The sequence below is a fragment of the Pristiophorus japonicus genome, chromosome 1 (genome assembly GCF_044704955.1).
Source record: "Pristiophorus japonicus isolate sPriJap1 chromosome 1, sPriJap1.hap1, whole genome shotgun sequence".
Taxonomy (NCBI): domain Eukaryota; kingdom Metazoa; phylum Chordata; class Chondrichthyes; family Pristiophoridae; genus Pristiophorus; species Pristiophorus japonicus.
The window spans coordinates 144,517,201-144,542,043 of record NC_091977.1 but is presented as its reverse complement, the minus strand read 5'-3'; the positions used below and the strand labels follow the sequence as shown (position 1 = coordinate 144,542,043).

Genomic DNA, 24,843 nt, shown 5'->3' with positions numbered 1-24,843 from the left:
GACCTAATCAGTGCAGGGTTTTGAGCGATGAGGTCCGAAATCCGTCAAAACCTGAAATCCAACATGGATTCGGTCGAGGATTCCGGATTTCAGATTTGATTTTCTTGTTTGAAATCCAGAATCCTCGACCAAATCCGTGCCGGATTTTGGGTTTTCCCTCAAATGTCCGATTTCTAACAATAATTCCGAACGACTCCATCGGCTATGCGCGAAATGTCTGGTTTTCAGAGTTCTGGATTCGGGACGTTGCACTTGTAATGCAATTTGGAGTCTAATGATGTACATAGAACTGAAAACAGAGCCATTTCATAGGATGTCATAATATGATAATGTATTTAATTAATTTTGTGTTTATTAAGAGTTCATTTCATATGACATACGTACACAAACTAGGACTTACATTTTGAATGAATACTTTTGCCTTTATTCATCCATCTTAGGAAAACTTTCAGGATATTAACTCACTGTCTTGAGCTTTCTATTACATTTCAAATTGAGGTAACAAATCGAGTCTCTCCTACTTTGCATTATTTAGCTAGTTGCTGGTTTCTAATTCATAATCTATGTTGCAAGCTTGTAGCTGTGTTTATACTTGGTTTGTAAATTACAGACATTTTACTGGTGTGGAAATTCCCCCAATGTGCAAAGATGGATGTCAGTGACTTCAGACTACAAACCATCAAGGCAAAAGTAACTACAACTTTATTAATCATGTAACAAAAAGGGTGATACAGGTACAAGCTGTTTGTTTTGCTGCACAATATCAATGTCTTCACTACTTTGTACATATCCTTCTGCAATCAAATTTAAAACTAAATGAAATATTCTTTCCAGGTTGTAAATTATGCAAATTTGCAAACCATTTCAAATTGTGGGATTTAGCCACCACAGCCACAATCTGCAAATTCCACCTATGCAAATGTCCCTTAAATTATTCAATTTCAGCTCAATAAGGATTGTTTCTTTCTTTCCCACCTCATTACAAGTCATTTGTGAATGTTTTGCCATTAACTTCAAGTAATCTTCCAGTCATAAATACATGTTATATTTCTAAACAATGAATATTTCACAATTGTTCTGTAAGTGTTTGTACAAATAATGCATAGGGTTAACATTGTGCTTAATGGACTAGCATTTCCATTATAAAAATTAAACTCAAGCTACAGATCAAACCTGCAACATTTAGAATGTAACCTTTCCATCCCAGGCAAGCCAAAATGCTACTTTAAAAAAATCACATGTTCTACTTGTGTTTTAAAATTTTATGCCAAACTCTACAATGATTTCTGCCCTTAATCTTGTCTAAAGTTGTTTACATTAACTATAAAAACATATAAATGTTATTAGGAATACACAGACAACAAAATATTGCAAATGACTGTTCTGCTGAAGCTGGATTGTACAGCAAGTCCTGGACTGGAAAGGATGACATATCCTCCACATTTGAAGTTCCGATAAAACTTATTTCATTTTTTTAGCAGTCATAACACTGCAACAGGAAAACTCGTCATCATACAAGCTTCCATTGGCTCCACTATTCAACAGACTTCTAAATAAATACAAATATCCCAAATATAGTCAGAGTGTTTGCTTTACTGCTTATATGGAATCCATCAGATATACAAAGAATAGTTTAATAGCATAGATTGTACAAAGTCACTATCATCTTAAATAATTTTCTTAAATAGCAGTCAGCACACAATAAAAGTCACTTTATAGAGCACCGGAATGTAGATGGAAATGTGACATTACACAGAAAACTGATCAGATTTAAAATAAATCAAGCACAACATATGCATTTTTTGTTTTACTGGTGCAATTTATAATGACATTTCCCAACATACCTTTCAAAACGAATTAGATATTTTTTATTTGGTAGACAATTGCATGGTAAACCTTTTATGAAACTGTTCCAAACTCGAAGTGGAGCATGGTTTTTTATTTAAACGAGGGCAGGTTTGGCACTTTTATGCTGATGTCTCCGATGTTAATATTTCGAGGAATTTCAGGCAGGTTCATATTCTTTACTGCTGATACAGCCCTGGCTGGAGCTCCTGCTAGACCAGCCTATATAAGGGTGTAAATTAAAAAATAATTAGAAGAGTACTCAAGAACACAAAATTTTAATTCAGAAATTGATTCATTGGGTGCTAAAACTCAAGACGGTTTCCATTGTTCACGAATTGCAACAAAATTGTTGGATGTGTTCTTTATACACACGCTCAGGATTTTTGGTGTCAGTAGCAAACAGTGGAAATGTTACCTCCCCAAGCTTCTGAAATGATATGGAACATATTTTGTGCATTAAATTCTTAATTTCTCTTTAGACAGACAGGAAACCATGCCTCAGGCACATGAAATATCCAAAGAGTAATAAACCAATGCAGTTACTGTAGCGAACACAAGGTTTGAACATGTAATTCACTCAATAGCCCAAGAATATTTCTATGACGAAGAATTGGAAAGGTTTGGATTTTGCATTATTTTAAGTGGAACCATAAGATATTTTCTTTTAATATTTTGAGTCATTTCTATAAAACAGGAACTGTTACTTTATTTGTCGCAGTTTCAATATCTACGAAGATGATATCCACATTACTGACTTAAAAGAGCTACAAAATTTTATTAAAAACTTTCTGCGATCTGTATAATGAAATAAGTATGATCATATCCATCTGCAAATATTGGGATATTCCTTTATATTTCTATTATGATAAGATTATAGAATCATAGAAATTTACAGCACAGAAGGCGGCCATTCGGCCCATTGTGTCCGTGCTGGCCGACAAAGAGCTATCCAGCCTAATCCCACTTTCCAGTTCTTGTTCAGTAGCCTTGTAGGTTACGGCACTTCAAGTGCCTATCCAAGTACTTTTTAAATGTGGTGAGGGTTTCTGCCTCTACCACCTTTTCAGGCAGAGAGTTTCAGACCCCTACCACCCTCTGGGTGAAAACATTTCTCCTCAAATCCCCTCTAAACCTCCTACTACTTACTTTAAATCTATGCCCCCTGATTATTGATCCCTCAGCTAAGGAGAATAGGTCCTTCCTATCCACTCTATCTAGGCCCCTCATAATTTTATACACCTCAATTACATCTCCCCTCAGCCTCCTCTGTTCCAAAGAAAACAACCCCAGCCTATCCAATTTTTCCTCATAGCTAAAATTCTCCAGTCCAGGCAACATCTCATAAATCCCCTCTGTACTACCTCTAATGCAATCGCATCCTTCCTGTAATGTGGTGACCAGAACTGCACACAGTACTCTAGCTGTGGCCTAACTAGTGTTTTATACAGTTCAAACATAACCTCCCTGCTCTTATATTCCATGCCTCGGCTAATAAAGGATGTGGAATGAACCGCCTGAAAGAGTGATGGAAGCAAATTCAATAGTAACTTTCAAAAGCAAATTGGAACTCTACTTAAATAAAAAATGCAGGGCGATGGGGAAAGAGCAGGGGAGTGGGACTAATTGGTAGCTCTTTTAGAGAGCCAGCAGGGGCATCCTTCTGTGCTATATGATTTCTTAGTTAATTCATCATAAATGATTATTCTGGAAATGGAAAAATAAAATCAGTATTTAAACAAAAGTAAAGAACAACCTTGCATTTGTATAGTGCATTTTGTGATCTCAGGTCATCCCAATGCATTTTACAGCCTTTTTAAAAAAAAAAATTATAGTCACTGGTGAAATATAGGGAAACACAACAGTCAATTTGCACAAGGCAAGGTCTCTCAAACAGTAATGAGATAAATGACCGCATAATCTGTTTTAGCAATTTTGGTTGAGGGATAAATATTGGCCAGGACACCGGGAAGAACTTCCTGCTCGTCTTCAAAATAGTGCCGTGGGATCTTTTACATGCACCAGAGAGCAGATGGGCCTCGGTTTAATATCTCATCTGAAAGACGGCACCTCCGACTAAGTGCTCAGGTCCTGGGGCTTGAACCTTCTGACTCAGGAATATTGAGCTAAGGCCGACACTTTTACAAACAAAATATAGATAGTGCTTCTGGATTCTACTTGATCCTTTTTCTCCCCACTAGGAAAATGACACTGATATTAAACGTTTCTTGTATTTTTTTTGGGACAGCTTTAGAAAAGTTTCTCCAGGATTTCCATTGATCTTACAGTGGGCTATCGTGAAACTCCCATGGAAATTCTACCCATCTGTACTGCTCCAACAATAACAATGCAGAATGACAGGTTTATTTAACACAATCAGATACATCTGAAGTACCAGTTTAAGTCTATGGAACATCAACTAGAGATGATCAGAACTCACTTAGCTAGTGAAGACCCAACAGGTATCGGTATTATTATGAGAAAGAAAATATCCCTGGGCTGTTCATTATTTTGCACAAGTGGAGGCAGGATTTCACAATACCGTCTTCAACCACAACCCCGTGAAGACCATTTTTGTTGTGCTTTCCTCGATTTATCACAGCTTCAAATAAAACTTCAACTTCACTCCTACTTTTACATTCTAAAAGATACTAACCATCTTCTGGGCAGTTTCAAATTGCAACATTTAGTTGATTCCAGCAGTGGACATAGTTATTGGGATGAAAACGAAGGACAAATAATGACTTTAAGCCAGTCATTTCTTAGTGATGTAACAAAATAAATACTTAGACTCAATCCATATCTGTCTGAAATCATTTGGAAAAATATGGTTAAGCAGGCTTCTTTAGGAAAGCATTTTCTTTAGGAAAGCATTAACTAATCGGCCAAAATTGTTGTGACAAAGGACACTACCCAGAACATTAACTATCTTTTCCCTTTCCAGATGCTGATGGATTTTTGTATATTTCCAGCATTATCTGGTTTTACCTCAGAACACTCTTCTATGTTAAAGTGTTCAAGTCCACCTTGGAAGAAGTCCTAGCACTCGACAAAAATCGAAGAAAGCAAAACAAAATAATGTAGACAATCCAAGTTGAAGACAATTTAAAAAATACATATTTAAACAACTTCTCACAATGCATAAGAGAACCATAAAGGTTTTGCACAAAATACCCTGCTTCATGTATTTACATTTGTTCTAACAATATTTTTAAAGTCATGCACAAAGTTAAAAAGACAAAGAATTATTACTGGGCAAGCTCATGCAGTGTTCAAGCAAGGGAGTCACCAACAGCTTTAACACATTCTGGAAATTCATCTCTAAGAGTTCATCCAACATCATAACAAGCGATGCACAGAACTAATGCTTTGCTCAAAGCAAATGAAAAAATATGGAAAAATCATTTACAAAAATGTCAGGCTCTAAATTAGAGAACATACCAGGTATGTGAGCTATATGTAGAGTTTGATGGAATTACTTTACTATGAATATCAAATGATCTTTATACAAATTAAACAGATCACAAATTAACATTTGTTTATTGCATTAAAATGATTGCACAAAAAGCATGCACAAATGGATAGTGAAATGTAGGAGGGAAATTAAACATAAAAAATAATAAATTAAGTAAATTGAATAAAATTACTCTACAGTGAGAAGTCAGATGACACAACTGACTGAAGAAAAACTATACATTAAGTAAAACAATATCAGATGGATTCTAAGGGAGTTTCATAACTTGAAAGAAAATAAAAATCTAGAGGAAGAAATCCTCATTATTCAGGCAAGATGATGAGCAGATTTTAGACAAACAGCCTTATGTCGGAATTTATGATGCAGCATTTTGCCACTTCAATTGCTTTTAGTCAAAATTATAGATGGGTGAAAAAGCATTGTTAATGACTACTGCAATTTAAACTAACCACTTTTTATTTTCTCAAAGGAGAACTATTAGGTAATGAATGGATGAAACTCACGACGGCTGAGAAAGATTCATGTCTGATGACACACTCTACAGGTTATACTGCATGCAATTACTAGAAAGAGAAAACAAAATGAAGTCTGCAAGTAGGAGAACAAAATGAGGAGAAACCTATAGGAAGAATTAAGATCATCTTAAGAATTTAGCATCTAAACCTCATAACGTCCCTACCAGAGGCGTATGATAATGAGTGATCTTCCCATGGTTCCCCCACAAGTGGCCCATTACTCTGATGACATCATTTTGCTTTCTAGTTGCGAACAACAAGAAAAGGAATTATGGCGGGCCATTTAAAGGCTGCAGTACCTGAGAGATTATAGTAACAGTATTTATCTGTCCTGTCTGGGAGACTGAAAGATAAAGGTCTGTAAGAGAGAAGAATGGAAATATAGCTAGAAAGGTCACAAGTTTTGGAAAGTGAAGAATGATTTCAAGACCACTTTGAGGGGAAAAAATGTACCTTTTATTGTTATACACAAATAGTGGAGAATGAACTGCTCCACCACAAACAAGACTTATCCCCCTCTAATTTCACTCCATGCTGAGCTAGAGTTCTATGGTGCCAGCTGTCCCAGTACCTCACCCAAGAAGAGATTTTTAAAAATCTGAAACAGCAAGTGGCAGTTTACTGTTCACCAATGGAGAGAATAAGTTTACCTTTGTCCTCCCTGATACTCACGTGAACATTTTCCAATTGAGGTCACTGGATAGCAATCAGAAGTGGGAAATGGAATATTTTTTCTCCCACCCAGCCCAGAAATGCCAAAGTCAATTGTAGGGTCCATTTTGAGGTCAGCTAACAGCACAGACTAGGAGTTGAACCCGGGGCCTTCTTGGTCTGTATGGTACATTTACCAACAATCATTAGGCAATGCTCAGCATACCTTTTAACACCATTCAGCACCTGCACACAGTATTTTACTGATAGAAAAATTACAACAGTTTTCAAATTCTCACGCCTATATATGGAAAGGTATTTTACCTATTGAATACCCGCCAGCTACAGTATACTGTAGTAGAGCAAGTCACTGGGGAACATGCAGGTATGTTTATAGAATGCAGGATGAGTGGTGGGTGAGGGGAGATAGGTACATCTAAGCGTTAAGATACTAGCAAGGAAGAAGAGTTCAAATTACCATTTAATATCGCTGCTCCTCTTCAATGGCTAAACCTCAAGAGAATTTAAAGTGATCTATTTTCTACCATAAATTAGTTATATTTATTAGCAATATTTTACATGGCAACCCAGAAGCTGACCACTTCAGTCACTCCATCTTTTTTGTTCCCATCACACATACCAGCAAGCACTTTACAATGGGCACATAGCAAGGATAGTCCCAGCCAGAACAAATTTCATCACCATCTTCTGGTCGATTTGAATCAGAAGGAGATATCAACAATGACCTAATTACCAAATGGAATAATTTCTGTCCCTGCCCTGCAATTCCCCAAAAACAAGTAGTGCATTATAAAAATTTTACCAAGGTGTTTTAAATATAAATTGCACACTTCTATCAATATCTCTTACTGTATTCTAATGAACTTTTGATCACCCTCGAGCTGCTTTTATATTATAGCTCCAGTCTTGGGAAAGCAGCCTATAAATGTAGCACTCACCTGCATTTAGTTGTTAAGGCAGATGATCTTCTTGTAATCTAGCTGCACCCGTGGATGCTGATGTTTCAGGTTTCAAAACTGACTATGGCAACTTGGCCAGTGTGCATTTGTGAACTACTGAAGTCATGTTGTCAGTGGAATGTAACATTGATGCTACATCTAAGAATCACTGTTTAGCTTTGCCATTTCTCCCAGACTGTCCTGGCCACTGCTGTAAGTAACCTGGGAGAAAATAGCGAAGTAGAATTGATGGTCAGCACCAACACACCAATAAAAGGAGGCGGAGCTTTGATGGGTGGGCAGAGGCCAATGGGCACCGAGCAGCTTAGGCTGTGTTGGAGCCTGTGTGAGCACTTGAGGCAGTGAAGTTCCCCAATAATAGCTGGTGTCTGCAGCCATTTTAGGTAAGTACATATGGCCATTTTTCTATTCAAAGCTATTCCTTTTTCCATTTTCCTCATCACCACTCCCCCTCCCCCCTCTACTTTCGCTGCATCTTTCCTAAGTCTATAAGCCTACCTGTGAGGGAATGATCAGGTAATTTGGGGTGTTAAGTGGACAAAAAGCAAATCTGCAAGCAGCTGTCACTCCCTCTCCTCTCACCAATGGAAACACCCATCAGGAGCAGCCCTCACTCCCAGACAGACTAAATCATTCTCAAGAGACATATACATAGAAGTTACAATGTCGAAACAGGCCATTCAAGATTATTAATTTTTCTATGCACAGCAGCATTAAGTGCTTCCTGAAGGAGAGCAATTTTCACGAGCCTTAACAATCCACCATGTGACTACAACTTGACCTTTACAGCAGAAGCAAAAGCAGCTTACATCCTCTGAAGAGTTTAGTGGTTGAAGCAGCGATTAGGTCAACATTTAAGAATAGGTTAGATAGGGAACAAAGCAGGCACAGGGAATTAGGACTACTGCTTGTGCGCAAGTAAACACAGTGTTGTACATTCTATGTAATACTGTTTAGGTGGATGTCAAAGCTTCTATGCTGCTCTTCAAAAAAGTACAAGAGTATTTTCCTGATGTCTGGCCAACATTCATTCCTCAACCAACACCACTAAGGACAGATCAAGTGGTCATTCATCTCACTGCTGTTTATGGCACTTGATTGTGTGCAAATTCACTATCATATTACCTAAACAACAATAGTGACAGCAATTCAAAAAGTAGTTCATTGCTTATGACGTATTTGGGATGCCCTGGGGATGTGAAAGGTGCAATACAAGTTTTGTTGTCATTTTTTAGGGTGCATTCACACTCAAGTTTTAGAATCGGTGTGAAGCATTTGATTTTGCGCGGACCCTGAAGCTACAGTGTAAATGTAGTTGGAATCTGGCATCAGATGCCGTGCAAGTGGATGTCAGCCACATTAAATATCTGTTAGCATGACAAAAAAATCTGATACTTTTTGACCAGTAAAAGCATGACATCATACAAGAATGATTCATGGCTGTAATAATAGTTTTGGGTTTTCCAAAGCATCCCATTAAAATTGGAGCTTCCCTCCAAGAGCTGGAATGCAAATGTAACATAGAATAAACTTTAAAAAGCATTGTGGTGCACTAACCCTGCTTCCTTTAAAGCTCATTTTTAATTAAAAAATTATGTTACAGACTTTAGGTAATGTACATTTGTAAAAAAAAAAAGTTTTTAAAGCATCCATGTAAATCGGTTTTGTGAAGCCTAGTGTAGAGAGAAGATGCAGAATGCAGATATGACATGTAATAGTTTCCCCAAAGGTCACATAAATAACAGAGAATGACTAGCCATCGAACTATCCTCTCCATTTCTACTTAATGTTGTTTCCATATTTCAAATAAATTGAGATCATTCTGTAAAGCCCTTTTCCTAGGCTAGGAAACCAGCAGTGTGCTATTTGAGCTATTTGGGAGGTAGCATAATATAATTAGTGTATAATTACCATGTGTAACTTATCTTTCTCTACCCCAATGTAAGAAAACACTTCCTGCATGGCCATGGGAAAGCTGCTTTTAAAAACAGTCTAGGTCTCAATTTTAATGGATGCTGAACCAGATTGAATAATTCAATTAATTCCCTATGCTCCAGGGCATCCGCTCACTCCCATGTGAACAACAGCAGCCAGCATACAACAATAAACAGATGATGTTCACCATTACAATAGTCCATATGTGTTTCTGAGCTGTACAGGGCAGGGGCTAGGGCTTTCACCTGTAATAAACTGCTGTATATGATTCATATTGCAGCAGGGATTCTATGGCAAGCACAACCTGAAAATGTTGAGGACAAGAAATACTGTTAATTAATATATTTATGTATTGTTCATTTCTACGGCTCTTCCAATCATTCAGTTCGTATGTAGTCCATTCTTTGTAGGAACCTCCTCCTGTATAGTATTTTTGACAAAGACAAAATTACCTGAAATGTTAACTCCTCTGCTCTCTCCGCAGATGCTGTCTGACCTGTCGGGTGTTTCTAGCTTTTTCTGTTTTAGATTTCCAGCATCTGCAATTGTTCTTTTTCCAATTTAAAATCCTGATCAGCTACATTGCTTAGTTGCACAAGTATGGTTTAAAATGTGTTGTTGCTTAACATTGTATAAACAAAAAAATCCTGACATCTCACTTTTAGCTCCCCATTAAAAAAAATATACCATGGGTTTTTGGAATTTACAGGCTGGTCGCCTGATTTTCAATTTCTCTTGGAGCCCTTGTTTATTATCAATATGAGATTGATAAGATAAAGGTGAAGTAATTTTTAAGCAACTGAACCATGAAGCTTTAGCAATTTTCAGTTGCTGAAGATCCTCAGCCTTCTACCTTCATGCTCAGCCCCTGTTGACCTGAAACATTATCAGGAGTTAGAAACCCAGTATTAAACCAGTACTCATCCCATTTTCCCGAATCTCCAGAGAAAAAAAACACTTTTAATCAAATGTTTAAGAAGCAGAGAAAACACCATTAGAAAAAAAATTATTGTATTTAAAAAGGTGCAAGTACACAAGGAATGTTAAAATTAAAAATACATTAAATGTTTGTATGGGATGTTTAGTAAAATCTTGGTAGGCTGACAAAAATGATTCTTTTAGATGTGAAGGAGGAAATAATTATTATTGTGAATCTATGCCCAATGCAGACATTTTGAGACATGAAAGCAGTTCATCAAGCCTCAGTTAAAATGTCAAGCTTTTAAAGTAGCTTTTAATCCATAAAATTACCTGTTTTATCATATATGTAGTCAACAGTTTACCAACGTTTGGTATAATATTCCTCATTTTTTTGAATGTACATTATTCTCCATACACCAAGGAATTGATACTCAGTTGCTCAACAGAAAAATTCAGTTTTCTGAAAGATAAATTTGGTCCTCGTCGAGATGAATAATTTCAATGAGAATGGAATATTTTTCCACTTTTAACACCCAGTGTCAGGATCAAGTGCTTCCAGCTCACTATATCATGAGGTTATCTGTGGAAAAGCACGCCTTGTACTCTATCCCAATGACCTGCCTTAATTCTAACCTCAAAAAAACACTTGACGAGTGTCAATTTTTCCAGTTTTGTAGCTTGAGTGAGCTGGTCATTTTTGTATTACGTTATCTTTAATTACAAATTCTTGACGAACTAACATCTACCAGACACTGGTCAAACTCAGCGAATAGGTCTCTTACAGATTTGGGTTTTATAAAGAAGAATACAAGAGCAAAGACATTAACACTAAATTTATACAAGGCAATGGATAGATGACAGTTACAGGACTGTGCGCAGAACTGAGTGCCCCATTATAGAAATATATTAAAGCCATAGACAGTGTCCAGTGAATATTCACGAGGAGGATGTTAGGGATGGGAAACAATACTTTGAAGGAGAGACTGCAGACACTAGGACTACTTCCACTGGAGCAAAGTAAGCTAACTGATTTACCAATAGTTTCTAAAATTATGAATGGTTTTAATAGGGTGGATAAGGTTAAACTATTTCCTCTGGTAAAGAGCATGGAAAGCTTTACAAGTGGAACTTAGGGAGAGCAGGACAATGAAATTAGTTTTGAATTACTCTAGGAAAGAGCTGCCAGATATGATGGGCCAAATGGCCACCGTCTGTGCTATAAACCTCCATGGTTCTATGACAACAACTTGTATTTATATAATGCCTTTACCATGGTGAAATGTCCCAGGAGTATTATGCTGTAAAATATGACACCGAGCCACATAAGGAGAAATTAGGGCAGGTGACCAAATGCTTGGTCAAAGGGGTATGTTTTAAGGAGCATCTTGAAGGAGGAAAGAGCAGTCAAGAGGCAGAGAGTTCCAGAGCTTGGGGCCTAGGCAACAGAAGGCACGACCGCCAATGGTTGAGTGATTATAATCATGGATGCTTTTGATTCATGGGGCACTGGCACCGGTACTGGTACTGGGGTAAGAGGGAGCTGTTCCGTTGGGACAGGCTTCATTTGAACCATGCTGGGACCAGTGTCCTGGCGAATCAAATAACTAGGGCTATAGAGAGGGCTTTGAACTAAATAGTGGGGGGCGGGAGAAGAGGGTTCAGGTGAGCAGAAATTTTTTAAAAGTCAAAGAGCAAGGAGAAGGCACTAGAACAGGGTAGCGGTGAGGGAAATGATAACCAGAGTGTGCCAGGAAGGGGCAGAATGTATCAGAAAGTGGCATCTAAGCAGGGATAAAAAGGTAAAAAGACAAAACTAAAAGCTCTTTATCTGAATGCATCCAGCATTTGTAACAAGATAGATGAGTTGACGGCACAAATAGATATAGATGGGTATGACTGATAGCCATTAGAGAGACATGGTTGCAAAGTGACCAAGGCTGGGAATTGAATATTCAGGGGGTATTTGACAATTCGGAAGGATAGACAGAAAGGAAAACGAGGTGGGGTAGCTGTGTTAATAAAGGATGAGATCAATGCAGCAATGATATTGGCTCAGAAGATCAAGATGTAGAATCAGTTTGGGTGGAGATAAGAAATAATAAGGGGAAGAAGTCACTGGTGGGCATAGTCTATAGGACCTCTTACAGTAGCTACACTTTTGGACAGAGTATAAATCAAGAAATAATGGAGGCTTGTAAGAAAGGTATTTCAATAATCATGGGCAATTTTAATCTTCATATTGATTGGACAAATCAAATTGGTCAAGGTAGCCTTGAGGAAGAGTTCACAGAGTATATCTGGGAGGAAGAGAGTAGCTAAAGTAAACGTTGGTCCCTTGGAGGATGAGACTGGGGAATTAATAATGGGGAACAGGGAAATGGCAGAGACTTTGAATAAATATTTTGTATCGGTCTTCACGGTAAAGGAGACTCAAAACATCCCAATAATGGATAATCAAGTGGCTATAGGGAGGAAGGAACTTAAAACAATCACTAAAGAAAAAGTACTCGGTAAAATAATGGGACTAAAGATGGACAAGTCCCCTGGACCGGATGGCTTGCATCCTAGGGTCTTAAATGAAGTTGCAGCAGAGATAGTGGATGCATTGGCTGTAATCTACCAAAATTCCCAGGATTCTGAAGAGGTCCCAGCGGATTGGAAAACTGCAAATGTTACGCCCCTATTTAAAAAAGGAAGCAGACAGAAAACATGAAACTACAGACCAATTAGTCTAACATCTGTCATTGGGAAAATGCTGGAGTCTATTATTAAGGAAGTAGTAGCAGGACATTTGGAAAAGCAGAATACAGTTAAGCAGAGTCAGCACAATTTTATGAAAGGGAAATCACGTTGGACAAATTTGCTGGAGTTCTTTGAGGATGTAACAAGCAGGGTGGAAGAAGGGGAACCAGTGGATGTGGTGTATTTGGGTTTCCAGAAGGGATTCGATAAGGTGCCACATAAAAGTTTACTGCACAAGATAAAAGCTCACAGGGTTGGGGGCAATATATTAGTTAGCCAATCTTCTATCCATGCTAACAGAAAACAGAGTGTCGGGATAAATGGGTAATTTTCCAGTTGGAAAATGCTAGTGGGGTGCCAAGGGCGGTGCTGGGGCCTCAACTATTTACAATCTATATTAATGACTTGGGTGAAGGGACCGAGTGTAATGTAGCCAAGTTTGTTGATGATACAAAGATGGGTGGGAAAGCAAGTTGTGAGGAGGACACAAAAAATCTGCAAAGGGATATAGACAGGCTAAGTGAGTGGGTAAAAACTTGGCAGATGCAGTATAAAGTGGGAAAGTGTGAGGTTATCCACAATGGCAGGAAAAATAAAAAAGCAAATTATTTAAATGGGGAGAAATTACAAAATGCTGCAGTACAGAGGGACTTGGGGGTACTCGTGCATGAAACACAAAAAGTTAGTATGCAGGTACAGCAAGTAATCAGGAATGTTGGCCTTTATTATAAAAGTGATGAATATAAAAACAGGGAAGTCCTGCTACAACTGTACAGGGTATTGGTGAGGCCACACCTAGAGTACTGCATACAGTTTTGGTCTCCTTATTTAAGGAGGGATATACTTATATTGGAGGCAGTTCAGAGAAGGTTCACTAGGTTGATTCCTAAGATGAAGGGGTTGTCCTATGAAGAAAGGTTGAGCCTATACTCATTGGAGTTTAGAAGAATGAGGTGAACTTATTGAAACATATAAGATACTGAGAGGGCTCAACAAGGTAGATGCAGAAACATAGAAACATAGAAACATAGAAAATAGGTGCAGGAGTAGGCCATTCAGCCCTTCTAGCCTGCACCGCCATTCAATGAGTTCATGGCTGAACATTCAACTTCAGTACCCCATTCCTGCTTTCTCGCCATACCCCTTGATCCCCCTAGCAGTAAGGACCTCATCTAACTCCTTTTTGAATATATTTAGTGAATTGGCCTCAACAACTTTCTGTGGTAGAGAATTCCACAGGTTCACCACTCTCTGGGTGAAGAAGTTCCTCCGCATCTCGGTCCTAAATGGCTTACCCCTTATCCTTAGACTGTGACCTCTGGTTCTGGACTTCCCCAACATTGGGAACATTCTTCCTGCATCTAACCTGTCTAACCCCGTCAGAATTTTAAATGTTTCTATGAGGTCCCCTCTCATTCTTCTGAACTCCAGTGAATACAAGCCCAGTTGATCCAGTCTTTCTTGATAGGTCAGTCCCGCCATCCCGGGAATCAGTCTGGTGAACCTTCGCTGCACTCCCTCAATAGCAAGAATGTCCTTCCTCAGGTTAGGAGACCAAAACTGTACACAATACTCCAGGTGTGGCCTCACCAATGCCCTGTACAACTGTAGCAACACCTCCCTGCCCCTGTACTCAAATCCCCTTGCTATGAAGGCCAACATGCCATTTGCTTTCTTAACCGCCTGCTGCACCTGCATGCCAACCTTCAATGACTGATGTACCATGACACCCAGGTCTCTTTGCACCTCCCCTTTTCCTAATCTGTCACCATTCAGATAATAGTCTGTCTCTCTGTTTTTACCACCAAAGTGGATAACCTCACATTTATCCACATTATACTTCATCTGCCATGCATTTGCCCACTCACCTAACCTATCCAAGTCGCTCTGCAGCCTCACAGCATCCTCCTCGCAGCTCACACTGCCACCCAACTTATGTCATCCGCAAATTTGGAGATACTACATTTAATCCCCTCATCTAAATCATTAATGTACAGTGTAAACAGCTGGGGCCCCAGCACAGAACCTTGCGGTACCCCACTAGTCACTGCCTGCCATTCTGAAAAGTACCCATTTACTCCTACTCTTTGCTTCCTGTCTGACAACCAGTTCTCAATCCATGTCAGTACACTACCCCCAATCCCATGTGCTCTAACGTTGCACATCAATCTCTTGTGTGGGACCTTGTCGAACGCCTTCTGAAAGTCCAAATATACCACATCAACTGGTTCTCCCTTATCCACTCTACTGGAAACATCCTCAAAAAATTCCAGAAGATTTGTCAAGCATGATTTCCCTTTCACAAATCCATGCTGACTTGGACCTATCATGTCACCTCTTTCCAAATGCACTGCTAGCTATGACATCCTTAATAATTGATTCCATCATTTTACCCACTACCGATGTCAGGCTGACCGGTCTATAATTCCCTGTTTTCTCTCTCCCTCCTTTTTTAAAAAGTGGGGTTACATTGGCTACCCTCCACTCCATAGGAACTGATCCAGAGTCAATGGAATGTTGGAAAATGACTGTCAACGCATCCACTATTTCCAAGGCCACCTCCTTAAGTACTCTGGGATGCAGTCCATCAGGCTCTGGGGATTTATCGGCCTTCAATCCCATCAATTTCCCCAACACAATTTCCCAGCTAATAAGGATTTCCCTCAGTTCCTCCTCCTTACTAGACCCCCCGATCCCTTTTATAACCGGAAGATTGTTCGTGTCCTCCTTCGTGAATACCGAACCAAAGTACTTGTTCAATTGGTCCGCCATTTCTTTGTTCCCCGTTATGACTTCCCCTGATTCTGACTGCAGGGGACCTACGTTTGTCTTTACTAACCTTTTTCTCTTTACATATCTATAGAAACTTTTGCAATCCGTCTTAATGTTCCCTGCAAGCTTCTTCTCATACTCCATTTTCCCTGCCCTAATCAAACCCTTTGTCCTCCTCTGCTGAGTTCTAAATTTCTCCCAGTCCCCAGGTTCGCTGCTATTTCTGGCCAATTTGTATGCCACTTCCTTGGCTTTAATACTATCCCTGATTTCCCTTGATAGCCACGGTTGAGCCACCTTCCCTTTTTTATTTCTATGCCAGACAGGAATGTACAATTGTTGTAGTTCATCCATGCGGTCTCTAAATGTCTGCCATTGCCCATCCACAGTCAACCCCTTAAGTATCATTCGCCAATCCATCCCAGCCAATTCACGCCTCATACCTTCAAAGTTAGCCTTCTTTAAGTTCTGGACCATGGTCTCTGAATTAACTGTTTCATTCTCCATCCCAATGCAGAATTTCACCATATTATGGTCACTCTTCCCCAAGGGGCCTCGCACAACGAGATTGCTAATTAATCCTCTCTCATTACATAACACCCAGTCTAAGATGGCCTCCCCCCTAGTTGGTTCCTCGACATATTGGTCTAAAAAACCATCCCTTATGCACTCCAGAAAATCCTCCTCCACCGTATTGCTTCCAGTTTGGTTAGCCCAATCTATGTGCATATTAAAGTCACCCATTATAACTGCTGCACCTTTATTGCACGCACCCCTAATTTCCTGTTTGATGCCCTCCCCAACATCACTACTACTGTTTGGAGGTCTGTACACAACTCCCACTAACGTTTTTTGCCCTTTGGTGTTCTGTAGCTCTACCCATATAGATTCCACATCATCCAAGCTAATGTCCTTCCTAACTATTGCCTTAATCTCCTCCTTAACCAGCAATGCTACCCCACCTCCTTTTCCTTTTATTCTATCCTTCCTGAATGTTGAATACCCCTGGATGTTGAGTTCCCAGCCCTGCTCATCCTGGAGCCACGTCTCCGTAATCCCAATCACATCATATTTGTTAACATCTATTTGCACAGTTAATTCATCCACCTTATTGCGGATACTCCTTGCATTAAGACACAAAGCCTTTAGGCTTGTTTTTTTAACACCCTCTGTCCTTTTAGAATTTTGCTGTACAATGGCCCTTTTTGTTCTTTGCCTTGGGTTTCTCTGCCCTCCACTTTTCCTCATCTCCTTTCTGTCTTTTGTTTTTGCCTCCTTTTTGTTTCCCTCCATCTCCCTGCTTTGGTTCCCATCCCCCTGCCATATTAGTTTAACTCCTCCCCAACAGCACTAGCAAACACTCCCCCGAGGACATTGGTTCCGATTCTGCCCAGGTGCAGACCGTCCGGATTGTACTGGTCCCACCTCCCCCAGAACCGGTTCCAATGCCGCAGGAATTTGAATCCCTCCCTGCTGCACCATTGCTCAAGCCACGTATTCATCTGAGCTATCCTGCGATTCCTACTCTGACTAGCACGTGGCACTGGTAGCAATCCCGAGATTACTACTTTTGAGGTCCTACTTTTTAAATTTAGCTCCTAGCTCCTTAAATTCATTTCGTAGGAACTCATCCCTTTTTTTACCTATGTCATTGGTACCAACGTGCACCACGACAACTGGCTGTTCTCCCTCCCTTTTTAGAATGTCCTGCACCCGCTCCGAGACATCCTTGACCCTTGCACCAGGGAGGCAACATACCATCCTGGAGTCTCGGTTGCGGCCGCAGAAACGCCTATCTATTCCCCTTACAATTGAATCCCCTATCACTATCGCTCGCCCACTCTTTTTCCTGCCCTCCTGTGCAACAGAGCCAGCCACGGTGCCATGAACTTGGCTGCTGCTGCCCACTCCTGATGAGTCATCCTCCTCAACAGCACTCAAAGCAGTGTATCTGTTTTGCAGTGGGATGACCACAGGGGACCCCTGCACTACCTTCCTTGCACTACTCTTCCTGCTGGTCTTCCATTCCCTCGCTGGCTGTGGACCCTTCTCCTGCGGTAAGACCAACTCGCTACACGTGATACTCACGTCATTCTCAGCATCGTGGATGCTCCAGAGTGAATCCAACTTCAGCTCCAACTCCGCAACGCGGACCGTCAGTAGCCGGAGGTGGACACACTTCCCGCACATGTAGTCGTCAGGGACACTGGTGTTGTCCCAGTGTTCCCACATGGTACAGGAGGAGCATATCACATGACCGAGCTGTCCTGTTTCCACTCGTGGGGGAATCTAGAACAAGGGGGCATAGTTTCAGAATAAAGGGTAGGCCATTTAGAACAGAGATGAGGAGAAATTTCTTCTCTGAGGGTTGTAAATCTGTGGAATTCTCTGCCCCAGAAAGCTGTGGAGGCTGGGCCATTGAATATATTTAAGGTGGAGTTAGACAGATTTTTGAGCGATAAGGGAGTGAAGGTTTATGGGGAGCGGGAAGTGGAGCTAAGCCCAAGATCAGATCAGCCATAATCTTATTAAATGGCGGAGCAGGCTTGAGGGGCCAAATATCCTACTCCTGCTCCTATTTCTTATGCTTAAGAGGGCAGAATTAGAGGAGCCTATCTCGGGAGGTTGTGGGGCTGGAGGAGATTACAGAGACAGGGAGTGGTAAGGTCATGGAGGGATTTGAAAATAAGGATGAAAATTTTGAAAACGAGGCACTGCTTAACCGGAAGCCAATATAGATCAGCGAGCACAGGGGTGATGGGTGATCGAAACCTGGTGTGAGTTAGGACATGGCAGCCGAGTTTTGGATCACCTCTAGTTTATGTTGGGTAGAATGTGGGAGGCCAGCCAGGAGTGCGTAGCGGTAACAAAGGCATGGATGAGGGCTTCAGCAGTGGATGAGCTGAGGCAAGGATGAAGCCGGGCGAGGTTATGAAGGTGGAAATAGACAGTCTTAGTTATGATAAGGACTGGCACACAGTGCCGGAAAAAGTTGAATGATCTTTCGAGGGTCGTTAGACGGAATACAATTTTTATTGATGCACTCCTTTATTACTTAAATTATAAATCTGACAAACCAGTTGTTCTCATACTGTTGCCGTCTCTAATCACTGAGTTGCCTCCTAAAATGCATGACGCATAGGTAGGCACCCTATTTGCCATGAATGATCGTTACACATTATTAAGTTTGCTTTCTGAGATCTGATAAGTTGTTTCCGCACTTCAATGTCTTCCTGATGAACCACGTGCAACTTCCAAGACCGTTAATCAGAGGACTGTATTACATTCAGACATGGGATAAATGCTTTGGTGGCTATCTGTGTGTGCCACAAGAGCGGATGGACCCTCTGGTAACCATTCCCATTTTCATCTTTGGAATCAAAGAAGTCCTACAACCGCCGCGAAGAGGTGCGGACAGGCGGTGGGCCGCCTCAGACCCTGCCATTTACGGACCTGGAGGAGCGAGTAGCAGGCCTCAATGGGATCTCTGGTCGGGCAACTGTCACTGGTGGTGCTGACCCCGCTTGCTTCCTGAGGGCAAGTCCTGCACACTTTCTGGGCTGAGTTGGGGCAATGTGATGCAGTCTGTGGACTAGGGTTGGGGCAATGTAATGCAGTGTCTCTGGACTAGATATAACGGAGTAGCGGTGGTCCTTCAAATGAGCCTGGGCTATGTGATCTTCCTCATGTCACCCTGCCCCCGCCCCTGCTGCTAACCACTCATCTGTTGATTTCTACTTCCAGATGACCAGCCACAGGTGCCGCAGCCCTCGGATCAACCCTCCATGTCAGACCATCATGTGGAGGAGGAAGAGGAAAAGGTGTTGATAGAGCAGCTGACTCCGGCCGGTGGGGGGGGGGGGAGTGGGGGGAGGCAGATGCAATCTACACCTCTTTTACCACTGGCAAACACCTCGTTCAAGGATGATGTTACATTCCCGGGCTTTGAGATCTCTAAGGCTCCTGGGACTAGTACAGAGCAGCAACTAGTGGTTGAATCCCGTATGCCATCACTCTGAAGATTGAGTCGGCAAAGTCGGTCTGCTGACAGGCAGGCCGACATAGAACTGGACGTGGTGGGACTATCCAGGGAGAGCATCAGGCTCACCAGTCAGCTCCTTGATGTCCTGGGTAGGATTCCTGGGACCATCAAGAATCTCACTGCTACCATAACGGAGATGGTGTCGCAGTTTGTCAGTGCGAGCCACGAAACCTACGAGGCCATCACTGTCCACACGAGGCTAGTGGCCTCCACCAGTCACACTGGAGTCCCAGAAAGTGTAGTGAGCAGCCTTTCAAAGTCCCCCAGTGTGACACCCAGACCCACCCCACACCACCTGTGACTGGCAAGGCCAATGAAGAGGCTCACCAGTCAGAAGCCAGGCCTTCCACGTCACGAGTTGGTCCAGTCTCTCCCCAGAACGTCTCCAATGTCTTTCACCCCAACACAGCAATGCTCTGACAATGTTGCTGCATGTCAGCTTTCTTGCCTCTTTGGATAGGAGGAGCAGGCGAAGGAGCGGGCTAAGAATAATGGAGGGTGGGAAAGCCGGTGGTTAAAGACCATGGGGCAGGGTGTTGGTTATAATGTTGTTGTTTAATCACAATTTGTGTTATTTTATTAAAAGTTTCAACATTTACAAATTGTGTTAACAAAGTTATAAAAGTTTACAATGTTTCATAAATTCTTTTGTTCACCTTAACCATTCCTGTGTAGTGTCTCATTTGCAGAATAAGAGTGGGAATAGTCAACATGGTGGGATAGAGTGGTCAGGCAACAGTCAAACGTGCCGTTCACTCTTCAAGCTAAGCGTTCAATTATGAGCTGACGCAAGGCTTTTGCAGCGGCGAAATTTCCACGATGCCTCCCCTATGGTTGTGGTGGTGGTGACATGGGTTCCTCGCCAGGCTCCCATTCCTCATCCTCCTCCTCTCCTGAGGTGGTCCTGCAATTCCCATTGGCAAATCCTGTCCCCTCATGATGGCTAAGTTGTGTAGCATGCAACACACCACAATGAACTCAGCGACCTGCTGAGGCGAGTATTGCAGGCAGCTTCCAGAGTGGTCCAGGTATCGGAAGCGTTGCTTGATCACTCCAATTGTCTGTTTGACGATGTTGCATGTGGCTGCATGGCTCTCATTATAGCGATGCTCAACTCTGTCTGAGGGTTCAGGAACAGGGGGGGGGGGGGGGGAGGTCATGAGCCAGGAGGCGAGGTCTTAACCTTTGCCCCCGAGCATCCAGCTCTGGCCTTGTGGTTGAAGCTGGAACAGACCGGAGACAGTGCTCTCACTCAAGATGAAAGCATCATGAATGCTCCCTGGATATTGGGTATTGACTGCCATGATGCACTGAGTATGGTTGCAGACGATCTGTACGTTCATGGAGTGGAATCCCTTTCAGTTTCGGTAAACCTCTGGATTCTGTAAAGGTGCTCGCAGGGTGACGTGCGTACAGTCAATGGCACCCTGAACCTTGGGGAAGCCAGCAAATTGTCTAAAACCTACAGCCCTCTCATTTTGGACCTCTTTGGTCATTGGGAAGTTTATGAAGTCCATTCTGTTTATGTACAGTACAAAAATCACCTGGCGAATGCAGCAATGTGTAGCATGCTGAGAGATGGAGCATATGTCCCCCGCTGATGCCTGAAAGGAGCCGGAAACACCTTCACCTCGAAGGGCCGAATGGCCTGCTCCTGCACCTAAGTTCTATGTTACTATGTTCTGGAACACCTCTAGGCCTGGAATGGTTGGGTGCAGACTGGCCAGCACCCTCCTGGGAGGGTACGCCCTCAGATATATGGAGGTGCCTGACACCTCCCCTGCAATCTCCCTCCATGCATTACGTACTAGCGGTCTGCCAAGTCTCCCCACGTCAGAAACATAGAAAGTAGGTTCAGGAGTAGACCATTCAGCCCTTCAAGCCTGCACCACCATTCAATAAGATCATGGCTGATCATTCAACCCAAGTACCCCTTTCCTGCTTTCTCTCCATACCCATTGATCCCTTTAGCCGTAAGGGCCATATCGAACTCCCTCTTGAATAAATCTAACGAACTGCGCTCAACAACTTTCTGCGATACAGATTCCACAGGTTAACAACTCTGAGTGAAGAAGTTTCTTCTCATCTCAGTCCTAAATGGCTTACCCCTTATCCTTAAGACTGCGATCCCTGGTTCTGGACTTCCCCAGCATCAGGAACATTCTTTCTGCATCTAACCTGTCCAATCCTGTCAGAATTTTGTATGTTTTTAATGAGATCCCCTCTCATTCTTCTAAACTCCAGTGAATACAAGACCAGTTGATCCAGTCTCTCCTCATATGTCAGTCCTGCCATCCCGGGAATCAGTCTGGTGAATATTCGCTGCACTCCCTCAATAGCAAGAACATCCTTCCTCAGATTAGGAGGCCAAAACTGAACACAATATTCCAGATGTGGCCTCACCAAGGCCCTGTACAACTGCAGTAAAACCTCTCTGCTCCTATACTCAAATCCTCTAGCAATGAAGGCCAACATGCCATTTGCCTTCTTCACAGCCTGCTATACCTGCTTGCCAACTTTCAATGACTGATGTACCATGACACCAAGGTCTCGCTGCACCTCCCCTTTTCCTAATATGCCACCATTCAGATAATATTCTACCTTCCTGTTTTTGCCACCAAAGTAGATAACCTCACATTTATCCATATTATACAGCATCTGCCATGCATTTGCCCACTCACCTAACCTGTCCAAGTCACCCTGCAGTCTCTTAGCATCCACCTCACAGCTCACACCACCACCCAGCTTAGTGTCATCTGCAAACTTGGAGATATTACATTAAATTCCTTCATCTAAATCATTAATGTATATTGTATATGGCTGGGGTCCCAGCACTGAACCCTGCGGCACCCCACTAGTCACTGCCTGCCATTCTGAACAGGGTCCATTTATTTTGACTCTCTGCTTCCTGTCTGCCAACCAGTTCTCTATCCATATCAATACATTACCCCCAATACCATTTGCTTTAATTTTGCACACCAATCTCTTGTGTGGGACCTTGTCAAAAGCCTTTTCAAAGTCCGAATTGATATCTCCTTACTCTACAGTATAAATGCACACGAGGCCCATACTTGAGAGAAGGTCACTCTGTGTCCAGTTACCTTTATTGCCAAGACCTCAAGTGATGAAGGTGGGTGGAGCTTCCAATTTTATACCTGAAAGACCAGGTTAGCAGTGTCTCCCACAAATTCGCCCCTTGTGGTCAATGTTCTCAAGGTGTACAACTTGGGTCAGCTTATTCATGGGTTACAATGATAGTTGAATACATGACACAAATACACCACATCCACTGGGTCTCCCTTGTCCACTCTACTAGTTACATCCTCAAAAAATTCTAGAAGATTTGTCAAGCATGATTTCCCTTTCATAAATCCATGCTGACTTGGACCGATCCCGTCACTGCTTTCCAAATGCTCTGCTATTTCATGTTTAATAATTGATTCCAACATTTTCCCCACCACCGATGTCAGGCTAACCGGTCTATAATTCCATGTTTTCTCTCTTCCTCCTTTTTTTTAAAAAAGTGGTGTTACGTTAGCTACCCTCCAGTCCATAGGAACTGATCCAGCGTCAACAGTGTTATATATGTAAACCTGTAAATATCTTGTGAAGCCACCAGAGGGCTCATCCCCTGGAGTCCCAAGGGATCCCACAATCACTTGGGAGCTCCTGTACTTAAGGAGGCCTCACAGGCTGGAGAGGCACTCTGGAGACCTGCAATAAAAGACTAAGGTCACACTTTACTTTGAGCTCACAGTATCTAGTCAGTCTCTTTATTCATACATAACAAATAGAATGTTAGAAAATGATCACCAATGCATCCACCGTTTCTAGGGCCACTTCCTTAAGTACTCTGGGATGCAGTCTATCAGGCCCAGGGGATTTATCGGCCTTCAAACCCATCAATTTCCCTAACACAATTTCCTGACTAATAAGGATTCCCTTCAGTTCCTCCTTCTCGCTAGACCCTCGCTCCTCTAGTATTTCCGTAAGGTTATTTGTGTCGTCCTTAGTGAAGACAGAATCAAAGTATTTGTTCAATTGGTCTGCTATTTCTTTGTTCTCCACTATAAATTCACCTGATTCTGACTGCAAGGGACCTACGTTTGTCTTCACTAACCTTTTTCTCTTCACATATCGATAGAAACTTTTGCAGTCAGTTTTTATATTCCCTGTAAGCTTCCTCTCATATTCTATTTCCCCCCTCCTAATTAATCCCTTTGTCCTCTTCTGCTGAATTCTAAATTTCTCCCAGTCCTCAGGTTTGCTGCTTTTTCTGGCCAATTTATATGCCTCTTCCTTGGATTTAACACTATCCTTAATTTCCCTTGTTAGCCATGGTTGAGCCATCTTCCCAGTTTTATTTTTACTCCAGACAGGGATGTATAATTGTTGAAGTTCGTCCATGTAGTCTATAAATGCCTGCCATTGCCTATCCACCGTCGACCCTTTAAGTTTCATTTGCCAGTCTATCCTAGCCAATTCACGTCTCATACCATCAAAGTTGCCTTTCCTTAAGTTCAGGACCCTAGTCTCCGAATTAACTGTGTCACTCTCCATCTTAAAGAATTCTACCATATTATGGTCACTCTTCCCCAAGAGGCCTCGCACAACAAGATTGCTAATTAGTCCCCTCTCATTACACAACACCTAGTCTAGGATGGCCAGCTGTCTAGTTGGTTCCTCGACATATTGGTCTTGAAAACCATCCTTAATACACTCCAGGAAATCCTCCACCGTATTACCACCAGTTTGGTTAGCCCAATCTATATGTAGATTAATGTCACCCATGATAACTGCTGTACCTTTATTGCACACATCCCCAATTTCTTGTTTGATGCTGTCCCCAACCTCACTACTACTGTTTGGTGGTCTGTACACAACTCCCACTAGCATTTTCTGCCCTTTGGTATTTCGCAGCGCTACCCATACAAATTCCACATCATCCAAGCTAATGTCCTTCCT

The 24,843-nt window shown here is 41.8% G+C and overlaps 1 protein-coding gene across 3 annotated transcripts in view; it reads right to left on the bottom strand.

Moving 5' to 3' along the window:
* Positions 1-334: 334 nt before the first annotated feature.
* The window catches only part of LOC139233188 (AP-3 complex subunit sigma-1), a 150,625-nt gene continuing 126,116 nt past the window's right edge, over positions 335-24,843 (bottom strand). For 2 of the 3 annotated variants that reach the window (XM_070863889.1, XM_070863866.1), the window contains one exon: positions 335-2,067. In XM_070863889.1, the coding sequence (XP_070719990.1) occupies positions 1,939-2,067 (129 nt within the window). In that variant the 3' untranslated portion in view covers positions 335-1,938. Of the gene's footprint in view, positions 2,068-6,134; positions 6,194-24,843 lie in introns of all 3 variants that reach the window. The other variant, XM_070863896.1, reaches the window with a different exon arrangement.